At 32.2% G+C, this 12,014-nt stretch overlaps 1 protein-coding gene across 8 annotated transcripts in view; it reads right to left on the bottom strand.

Moving 5' to 3' along the window:
• EML5 (EMAP like 5) overlaps positions 1-12,014 on the bottom strand; it is a 200,746-nt gene that overhangs the window by 138,913 nt on the left and 49,819 nt on the right. For 4 of the 8 annotated variants that reach the window (XM_031952379.1, XM_031952380.1, XM_031952381.1 and 1 more), the window contains 3 exons: positions 6,009-6,194; positions 4,890-5,146; positions 3,476-3,688 (listed from right to left, as the gene is read on the bottom strand). In XM_031952379.1, coding sequence (XP_031808239.1) covers positions 3,476-3,688; positions 4,890-5,146; positions 6,009-6,194 — 656 coding nt within the window. The remainder of the gene's footprint in view (positions 1-3,475; positions 3,689-4,889; positions 5,147-6,008; positions 6,195-12,014) is intronic. The other 4 variants (XM_031952383.1, XM_023501633.2, XM_031952382.1 and 1 more) reach the window with 1 other exon arrangement.

Here is a 12,014-nt window from a genome sequence, read left to right as displayed (position 1 = left end):
TTGTATATAGCAAATAGAATATTATTCTATTTTTCTTAGTATAGCAAACTTTTTTGTGGATTCTTGCCTCAGTATCCACATGATATAATGATATAATGATTATAGCTATAGAGCAGCAAAAAATGCAAAGAGTATATGATATTAAGATAAATTTACATTGACTCAGGATAAATATTGAAAATTTTCTGGTTTTCAGATAACTAAGTCCCTAATACTATCATCTTCTATATGTTCTCATAAAAATTTAACAAAGAAAAATCTGGATAAAGGTTTGGTTATTAGGTTTATAGTTCATTTAAATTTTACTGTATCACATGTTCCCTTATGCAATTATTTGAAAAAAGTAAAACCTAAGTATTATTCTTAATGTGAATTTAGTTAAGTTAATCATATAGTCATTAAGTATAGAATTCATTTCCCTTATTTATCTAACATTCATTACTTATACAATAAGGTAAAATTCTCATTCATTTCTGCAGGGTTTTTTCCCCTACTCAAGTGAATGTGATGATGCACTGGAAGGAAAAAAAAACCCTCACATGCTTAAGTTTTCTTAAACATGGAATTTTAGATTATCATGACAATTTAAAATCATATCTACCAATATAAATGGCATTGTACAATAATTCTACAAATAGGCTAAATAAACTTTGGGTTTTAAAATAATTTGGCTAATTGCTAAACTAGTAGTGGTTTTATCTCAATGTTCTTTAATCTACCCATCCTTCTAGTTATACCTAACTATAATATCTATTACTGAGAAAGTATATTATTGAAAATATAAATGTCTCAAAGCAAATATATTCCTGCCTTTCAAAATAAACTTTTATTAAAATGGAACAAAAAGGACACACAAAGCATTTCTCTTCCTGAATGTTTGCTTATAATAAACTTCCAACTAGCATATATTCACTTTCACTACCTTAATAGTCTTCATTTCCCCTGCCCAGAAACTACAGTAATAGGCACTAAAAGGGAAGTATGCTTCTGCTTTTACTCCAAATTATCCTTCACACTACTGTCATCTTTGTTTTCCTTATGCAATATTGCAATCATGGTACTCTTCTGCTTAAACATCTCCAGAGACTTTCTATCACCCCCAAATTGCCTATATCACCTAGTACAAGGGTGGGTTAACAGCCGCCCTGTGAGCTGGTTAAGGATAGCAAAATCATTTGCCAAGGCAACCACAAACAATGATGAGGTGACAACTAGGTACAATAACCCCCACTGCTTGAATTCTATAAGTTGATCATTTTGTAGCCCCACAAATGATACAAATATCTAAATGGCACTTGGCAAAAAAAGTTCAAGCTCCTCTATTTAACGTTCTATTATCTGATGCCACTCTAAATTTCCAGACTCATTTCATTTTCCTCTCCATCACTGCTATTTGCTTCTGACAAACTAGTCTGTTTTTCTACATCGTGAAAACCCCCTAAGTTTGCTCGTCTCCATCTTTTTGATCACATTATACACAATACCTTTCCTGGTACTGTTTTCTCCACTCAATGACTGCCAAATTTCTATCTATCCTTCAAAACACAATCCAAATATTTGCCTCCTCCATGAATTTTTCCATGTTCTCCTCTGTGATAAATGACCTTCAGCTTGGACCTTACATAACACTTTGTTTTTTAGTTTTGTAATATGCATTGTAGCCATTTCTGTCTTCATTACCTAAAGATAATAAGCTGTAGAAAATACAAGAAAATCTCACTTAAACTTATCTTCCCCAGTATTTAATTTAGTATAGTTCTCAACCAAAAAAATCGCTTTGCTTAATTCTTTCTGTTGAAATTCTACCCATGCTTCAAGGAACACATCAAATACCAATTTGCTTTTGAAGCCTTTCATGACTTACTCCATCTAATCTTTCTCTCTTGGACTTCTTACTAACATTTTGATTTATACCTTTTTATGACTTATATTCTATTTTGTGGTAGCTACTAAAGAAAATTTTAAATCTTATCCTCTAAATATTTTTAAAAAATCAGGTCTGAATCTTATTCTTCTTTGTATCTTTTAATCATTTGCATGCTTATCTACTTATTTCAAGAATCTATGATTTCAACAGTGTTCACACTACCTTAACTAACACAAACTGTAACCTTACTTAGCAGATGATCCTTAAAAGTAACTGTAGAAAAATTCATTACTTTTTTAATCAACAGGGAGACTGTTCTCTCTTGAAATAAGCCTAATTTCAGAAACATTAAATTAAAAAGATTGCCTGATTTCAAAGTCTCTCAAGGTTGGTAAGATCTATCAGGCTTTAAATTCTACTGGCATTGTCTTCAAAAATTCAGGGTTATTTCAACACAAACATGAAAAATGATGTGAAACTTTAGTGGTGGAAACTTTACAGAGTAGGAGGTAAATACATGTTTGATAAATTAATTTTAGAATAGTTAACCAATTTTTTTTTAGTTCTGAGCTCAATTTTCTTAAGACTTGTGTCCATCATAAAAGCTAATTTAGTATACTGCTACATGGGTATATATTCTAAAACAAAAAAAATATCAAAACAAACTTCTTCTATTTGTGTCAATAAAGAATATAAAATTAAGAGAAAATGGATTCTAATACAATATATAGAGTAATGTAGTACAGTACCATCCTAAAATGGCAAACTTGGAAGTCTGGCTCAAATTCAATTACGTTATGATTTTCATATGCACCTTATGTATAGTAGGCACAGTACCAGGAAAGGTATTGTGTATAATGTGATCAAAAAGATGGAGACGAGCAAACTTAGGGGATTTTCACGATGTAGAAAAACAGACTAGTTTGTCAGAAGCAAATAGCAGTGATGGAGAGGAAAATGAAATGAGTCTGGAAATTTAGAGTGGCATCAGATGATAGAACGTTAAATGGAGGAGTTTGAACTTTTTTGCCAAGGGCCATTTAGATATTTGTATCATTTGTGGGCCATACAAAATGATCAACTTATAGAATTCAAGCAGTGGGGGTTATTGTACCTAGTTGTCACCTCCTCATTGCTTATGGTTGCCTTGACAAATGATTTTGCTGGCCTTAAATTAGTGCCTAATTTAACTTTGTTAAATTAATACATGATGAACAAATATACAAACTCATAAGAAAAATGCAGTAATTTATTAGTATATACTCATATGGATTATACATTTTTCAAGTTAAGAGATAAAGATGAAGAGAGTGATTTCCTGTCACCAAGCATATAGATATACATTCCTTATTTCTCATCTTAATGAAACTTGCAGGAAGTAAAATTTCCTATAGCGTCCAACATATGAAAAATGGTTTTGTTATATTAAAATAATTCCAGTTTTAACATTCTAATTTTGCTCAAGGATAATTTTTACTTTTCTTACTTAAAAAAGTAATCAAAAACATTTTCAAAAAAGGCTGTAAAATCTTATATTAACACTTTGAATTTCATGAAAGAATTTAACAGTATATAACAATAACAGACAGGATATTTGATAAAAGGTACCTTTTCTTAAACAAGGATATCGGAATAGTTTTATAATTCCATAGTCATCAGCTGTAACTAAAACTTGGCCAATAAAATTTCCATCTACAGAATTTATATCATTGATATCAGAATACTTAGGCCAAATTCCATTAACCTCAAGGCCTGAAACACAAGTCCATGAAGCCCATTGAACACCTTTCATTTCTTCTTTATTTGTCACTTCTTTTCCACCTAAAATAAAATCAAATTGTTTTCATTTAAAAAATTCATTTTAATTGCTTCCCCCCCCCCCCATCTAGTCTAATCTTAAATGCTATTAATCTTCCCACCTGTTAGAGTGAAAACTCTAAAAGTATGATTGTGCATTTTTGGAAGAAGGAAAAGCTGATAGCTTAAGAGATAAAATAATTAAACGAAGATAACACAGCCATTTCCAGTTCTTCAAAAACTCAAATATTCACAGGGTAGTCAAGGCTACCATGGAAAGCAAAACTAACCACTATTAGAATTGGAGTACATAAAACTGTCTGTGTTGGATTGATTCATGAAGAGAAGGCAGAGCTAGGCCAGTAGTAACTCAGGAGCTCAAAAAAGGAAAGCCAGGAAGTGACCTTTTAAAAAAATAAGATTCAAGGAAAGTAATCAAAATTAAAAGCTAACAAATTAAAGTAGGGGATGTTAAAAATCAACCTTAAAGTCAAGAGATTTTAATGGACCCTGTCCATAAGTCCAGATTTTCTTTGTATATAAGTTGCCAGTGAAAAATATGGTGTAAAATATAACATAAAAAATTCATTATGTTATAAATAAGGACTAGTTTATTTAACTATTATACTAAGCTAGCCAATTACAGACAATAATTATACTTCATTTTTATTTAATTATTTAAAAAACCATGTTCATATTATTTAAATTTATTTAAATTTGCACTATAAGTTATACTTATTTTCAAATTATCCTTTATGAAGTTTACCAAGCTGAATCCATTTTTTCAATTGAATATATTGAATCAAATTTTCATCATTTAGTTCATATCAGATAAGAAAAGCATTTTACAATTCTATCCAAAATACAGTGGAGTTCTGCTATAATGACATTCATTGTACAATTGAATTAATTATAAAGTGAGTTCATTTTTGATCTTATTAAAGATTTAGTTAATTAATTGCCAAAGGGATCCCATTATAATGTACCTTCATCTGTGAAATAAGTGAGTTAAACTAAGTGATTTATAAGATTTCTTTCAGTTTTACAATTGTCTTTCGTTGTAATTTAGTCTGTAATCAGACCCCAAAGACAATGTGGTTTTATTAAACCACAAAAATAAATATTGGTTATCTTATCTTTTTGATAACAAATTTTAAAAATTTTGTGAACATTGCATAAAATCTTTGTGACATATATAGTGTATTTAAAAAAAAAAAAACCTTACTTGGCATCCTATAAAATAGTCTTTTTCCACTTCCATCATTGGTCTGTAAATATCTACTGTCTGAAGACCAATCCAAATGAGTAATGAAACTAAGAGATCCAACACATTCTCCAACTTTTTTGTACCGCTGGACAACTCCATAAATATCAACTGAGCTGTCATTTGATCCAACAGCAAGGAAAGTTCCATCTGGTGAATATTTTAATTCATGAATAGCTTCCTTTCTATCTTTAATATGAACGACTTCTGTCATATCTCTGTAGGAGAGAAAGAAAATTTGCCACACACATAAAAAGCAAGGCACTCTACTGTTGATTGAATTTTCAAATTTGTATCTAATGAAATATAAAAATGAGGTAATAGTGAAAATGGTAAAAAAAAAAAATTAACTAAAAATGACAATTAAACAGAGTTAACACAGAAACAGCGATTTAATACACATGACAAGAAGAATAATATATACAATTCAGTCTATGTTTTACAGTTTTAAAAACAAGGTATTCAATAAACATTCTAGTATCTTACTAAACAGGCACTTGGTAAACAAAGAGAAGGAATAAAACAGTAAAATTTTAATAAATTAAAATATATAGATTATTTTGTAGTTCTCACATAAATATTATATCTTACTATAAATACTATGATTTCAAAATACTAAATTTTAAAATTATATGCATAATTCTCCATAGTAAAAAGACAAAAATGAAAAGCAAATATATAGTAACATTTTAAAAGGCATTATTGCTTCATATGTATATGCATGCACACACACACACACACATATGCACAGATGTAAATGTATGCATGTATGCATACATGTTATGTCATGATAGTTTTTCCTGTTTCTTTTATAGAGTATGGAATTCTTTTGTATTTATAGATCACTTCACCTCAGATATGCAAGTTCCTCAAAGATAATAATTATACCTTTACATATTTCAAACTATATCTTTTATACACTATACTTTGCATTATCACCTTTATTTTCTACCCACAATTGTGTGCTATCCTGTTAACAAAAATTAACATTTTATATAACTTATTTTTCAATGTAAACTCACAAAAATATTAACAGCCATGGAAATAGATTCTTATAAATTACATTAATGCAAAGAATACCTGATATGACAAATTAGGAAGGGGATACTTTCACATGCCTGATTTTGGACTTGTCTCACTGACACCTCAACCTTCTTTAGTGCTATTACATTCCACCCGTGCTTCACTCCTCTTACTCTGACTGTGTCCTCTCTCAGTACTACTGATGAGTAAATATTCTTTTCATAGTAGATTATCTGGTGGAATCTAAAATAAAGAGTAGCATCACTGAACATTTCAGATATAACATATCAGTGAAGAGACTGAATAACTTTTGTAAAGGGAAATATATCACCTATAATTTTTTTAAAAGGGCAAATAAGTACATGGTCAAGAATGAGACACTTTAAAATTTCAGGAAGAGTCTGACAATATTTCACAGCACGGGGATCTTTTAAAAAGATGTCAAATCACTATGAGATGGGGAAGGAAGATTTAAGATAGAAGCATAGCTTAGAGAAGAAATAAAGGGTATGGGCTAAAATATTTATAAATAATTTAGAAGATAAAATGCATTTTCAACTTGATAGGATTGAACATTGCCATTAAACTCTTTTAGATTATAAAAAAACAAGCCGAGAGGATTATGGGGGGAAAGGACAAGAAAATATCACAAAGCTACTTGAATGAGACAAAAAAAAGAGATAAGCTTTACTGTGTTATTTTGAGAAAGGGGAAGACATACAAAATACGATGGATTCTAAATTAGCAATTATTGCTCAGAAAAGATATCTGGGAGCCAGGGCTTACTATTCTCTAGAGAAGCCTACCTGAAGGGTTACTATACCCAAAAGGTCAAAAAATAAATAGTCAATATTAATTATCACAAAAAGAATAAAATAGAAAACATATAAATAGAAATAAAATAAATAAAAATAAATATTTAAATAAAATAATAAAATAAAACATATATAAAGCATTATCCTACACTTGAACAAAATAAGAATAAGCCTGAATCCAGAACAGTTCAATTAAGGTGCTTCAACTCCTTGACTTGGCAATTAAGACCTTCCATAATCTAGCGCCAACCTATCACTCAAACTTTATTTCACTCTGTTCTCCCTTCATATACATATTCTATATTCCAATAACTCCATTCTATTTGCCATTCCTCAAATTTATCCTAGGCTAACATGATCTATACCTTTGTTCATCCTGTTCCATATCTTCTATGATATTTGTTTATGGAAATCTTAATATTTTTCAATGCCTAGCTAAAATGCCATTCATTTCTATAAAGTTATCCATGACTTCCCTGGCTAGAATCCAATCTCATGGGTATTTTATTCTCTTATTCATCTCACATTTCTCTATGTTTATATTTTACCACTCTCACAAGGCTATAAAGACTATATCTTATCTTTGAATATCTCTCTATCCTCCCTATTATTGCCATTAACCTATCATCTCATTAACATTAGTTGAAATGAATAAATGAAAACAGGTTCAGAGGCAGCATTAAAATAATTGAAGGAAAATACTGGTAAAAGTTGCTACAAAAAAATCCTACTCCTAAAATGATTAGGATACTTTTTTCAGTAAATATAACAACTCTAATTAAAATAATAAAAATTATGATAGGACAGAAACGTCATCACTTATACTGTCCTCTCATTCTCTTTTTTTTTCTAGTTTCTAATGAAATGTGACCTTTTTTCTATTTTTACCTTGATCTCAACCAGTTGTCTTTTCCAGTTGACTGTTCCCTACAATCATCACTACCTTAATAAATTTTAACATCCATAAATACTACCTACTTCTCTATTGTCTACTAACACACCTATTTTTCCTATCTTTAAAAATCCTCACTAAACTTACATCTCCTAATGTCATTAGCTTTTATTTTTACTGTTTTTATTAACTCATTTACTCATCATAACTTTATTGATACTATTTCTTCTCTCCCTTCTCACTCACTTCTTAATTTTTTGCAACTCAACTTGCAATCTTATTGTTTCATTGAAATTGCTCTCTCCAAAGTTATTAATAGAGTTATGAACCAATTCAACCATTCTGAAGAACAATTTGAAACTATGTCCAGGGGGCTATAAAATCAAGCATACTCTTTGATCCAGCAGCATCACTATTGGGTTTGAATCCCAAAGAGATCAGAAAAGAGGGGAAAGGACCCACATGTGCAAAAAATGTTTGTAGTCACTCTTTTCATGGCAGCAAGGAACTGGAAATTGAGTGGATACCCATCAACTGGGGAATGGCTGAATAAGTTGTAAAATATGAATGTAATGGAATATTATTGTTCTATAAAGGATGAGCACGTTGATTTCAGAGAGGCCTAGAAAGATTTATATGAACTGATGTTGAATGAAGTAAGCAGGACTAGGAGGACACTGAACACAATAACAGCAAGATTATGTGAGACTCAACTATGATAGACAGTCTTTCTCAGCAATAAACTAATCCAAGACAATTCCAATAGATGGGATAGAAAATACCATCCACATCTACAAAGAGAGACTTACGGAAACTGAATATGGATCAAAATATGTATTTTTATCTTTCTTTCTTTTTCCCTTTTGGTCTTATTTTTTTTTTTTTACAACATGACTAATATGGAAATATATTTAAAATGACTCTATGTGTATTACCTATATCAGATTGCTTGTTGTCTTGGGAAGTGGAACAGGAAGGCAGAGAGAAAGAAATAAAGTAAGAAACTTTGCTGGCCAAAATAAAAAGTTACCAATAATCTCTTAATTATCAAATGTGATAGCCTTTTCTCAGTCCTCATCTTTTCCTCACCTCTCAACAAAATCTGACACTGCTGACCACTTTTCTCTCTGAATTTTCACTCGGTCTGATCACTGTTCAGATTCCTATTGGTTCATTATAGTTACACTCCAAGGCTATTAGTCCCCTCCTCCTTCTGAACTTCCCTATTTTTGTTAAGGTCACAACCCCTTAAAAGTCACCTAGGTCAAACTTTCCCTCAACTCACATATTCAATCAATTATCAACATTTTGTTTCTACTTTGCAAACATCTCTCACGTATATCTTCTTTTTTTGGTTTCACATCCTACTTCAACTACTGATCATCTCCAATCAGGATCTTTGAAATAGCCTTCATTGTAACTTGTCTCCATGCCATAAGTCTTTTTCCTGCACAGGTCTGAGCACATCATTTCCCAACTCAAAATATAATGGTTTCCTATAGATTCTAGGATCAAATGTAAACTGCTATTTGGGTTTCAGCACCCTCCACAACCCAATCCCATCCCATTCTATCAGCCAAACTAGTTTTCTTGCTGTTTCACATGACAGTCCAATCTCCTTTACATGGACTGTCCCTCATACCTAAAATGCATTCTCTCTTCACCTTCACTTTTTAGAAGCCCTAATTTCCTTCAAAATCCAGCTGAAGTGCCACCTTCAATATAAGGTCTTTTCTGGTCTCCAAGTTGTTAATGAAATCCCCTAAGATTAGTGTAGAATTTACATCTCTATACTTTGCAATGCTAGAAAGACAACACTACATGTCATATTCATATTTAACATATTAGTTATGCTGTATTAGTTATAGTGATTTTTAAATAGCGCTTTAAAGTTTAAAGCTCTTAATTACAATCTTCATGGCTTCAGTACCTGCTATTGAGAAGGTATTCTCCATATTGCTAGGAACCACTGGAATTAACTCTTGAAGCAGGTTGTGGTTTGTTCAGTCGTGTCTAGAATCATGACTCCATCTGGAGTTTTCTTGGCAGAAATATTGAATTTGTTTGCCATTTCCTTCTCCAGCTCATTTTACAAATGAGAAACCAAGGCAAATACTTCCTGAACTTCAGAACTAGCAATCTACCCACTGTACCACTTAGCTGCTCTTTATGCTTAATCATAAGAAAATTTGCTTAGTCATCCTTCTTGACTAACTATTGCTTTTATCTTTAAACATCAGAACATGAAAAATATAATATTCATCTTATATATTTTTATATTAGTAGTACAAATCTCTCAATACTGAATTTTTTTTTTAATCAAGTTCCTGGACAAGTTTATCTTTTAAGAAAACAGAAATAACACCATCACCTTACATTTTCTCCTCAATCTTGGGAGAATTGATATCTACATCCTTTAACAAACACAAAGCAAATGTAAACTTCTGAAATAGGCTCTAAACATGATCTACATTGTAGTTCTTGACATAAAATCTTAATTTTTCTGCTAGGTTGTTAGTTCCCTAGGGGCAGGGACTATGTTTTGTTTTGTTTTATAATTCTCCCATATTTTAGTAAGTCCAGGATGTGATTAAGCATGGGTATTCTCTGTACTAATATAACTATCTTAACATACATTTGTTGATCATCATGTAGTAGAAAACTCAATGTGTTTATGCCCTCTATTGATGCAGATCTAAAGTCATGCATAACTTAAAAGAAAATTCAAGAGTTTCTAGGGACAAAAAAAATTATCATTTGGAAACCAACCAGCTGGTTGACCTCTACATATTTCATCTTTTTTATTTTCTCACAAATGAACCTCTCACTCCAGAGATGCCTCTCTAATCTGTCTGCACAAGACAACTATAATCAAGAAGTATCTGATCAAAAAAAAGAGAAAGGCTTTGATTTTAAGAAGCTTACAACTTAATGAGGAAGATCACAGGCAAATAAATATATATGAAATAAGCTACACACAAGATAAACAGGAAATAATTAACAGAAGGAATTAAGAGGAGTTGTATGGAAAGGCATTCTGTAGAGGGTGAAATTTTAGATGGAAATTAAAAGAAGCCAGGAGGTGAGCAGGGAGGTGAAAGAGAAAAAGCGTTTCAGGCATGTGAGACAGCCAAAGAGAATACTCAGAGCTGAGAGATGGAGCGAGTGTGGAACAACTAGGAGGCCACTGTCACTAGATGAAGAGCTTATGTTCAGTGATAAAGTGTGAGAAGTCTGCAAAGACAATAGGGAGTGGTTATAAAGAACTGTGAATGGCAAACAGCTTTTTGGATTTGCTCCTGGAGGCAAACCACAGATTGTTTGTTCTGAGAATTGGACCTGTGCTTCAGAAAAATCACTTGGTTGTTGTTTTGTCCTTTGTTCTAAAAAAAAAAAAAATGATATCAGAAGGGTAATGTCTTGATTTGCAAGTGGCCTGTATTTGAGTGACCCAAAGATGTGCAAAGTCAGATTCACTCTCTCCTCCAGTCATTTGAAGTCCAGTGGCAAATCATACATCCAGGCAACTAGTGATTGCCCCAATGGTTGCAAGGGGAGACCTTGGCAATTTTTAAGCTAAGATCTTTCCAGGTCTGTTTATGTAAGGCAACACCCATGCTATAATTAAAGGCTACATAGGAACTGAGGCAAAAGATGACTAGTTTGCCCTTATAAAATGAATCAATCTTGGTGGGGAAGATCTTCAGAATTTCTGAGCAGAACAGAAACAAGTGCTATTTACACTCACTCTGACCCATCAAAATGGGGACAATGAGCAACTGAGGCTTGGGCTAGGACCTATTACTGGCCAATCAGTGAAAATTAGATTGATCTGATCACTGTAGTAGTTAAATGAGAATGAATTAGAGTGAGGAGAGACATGGGGCAGGCAGACTCATCCACAGATTTGTGCAATAATCAAGGAATGAAGAAAGGAAAGCTTGCACTAAAATGGTGCCCTATGAGAAGAGATAAAGAGGTACATTCAAGGGATGTCCAAAAGGTGAAATTGGCAGGCCTTGGCAACAACTTGGATGAGGTTAGAGATAGAGATTTAGTGAGGAATCTAGGAAAATTCCTAGCTTGTGAACCTAGGGGACTGGGAGGGTGGTGCTGCCCTCTACAATAAGATGGGAGGAGAACTCAGGATTAAAGATAACGAGTTCTGTTTTGAACAGGTTAAGTTTCAGATATCTTGAACTAGATGTCCAGTAGACATCTGTAAGGCAGGTGGAGATGTGAGACTAGACGTCAGCACAGAAAACAGTTCAAGAGTCATAAGCATATTAAATCCATAGGAACTGATGAGATCACCAAGTGAAGCAAAGGAAAAATGTAAGAGGCTTAAGATAGAAT

This window comes from Sarcophilus harrisii, chromosome 2 (assembly GCF_902635505.1).
Source record: "Sarcophilus harrisii chromosome 2, mSarHar1.11, whole genome shotgun sequence".
Lineage (NCBI taxonomy): Eukaryota > Metazoa > Chordata > Mammalia > Dasyuromorphia > Dasyuridae > Sarcophilus > Sarcophilus harrisii.
This window is presented reverse-complemented; position numbering and strand designations above follow the sequence as displayed.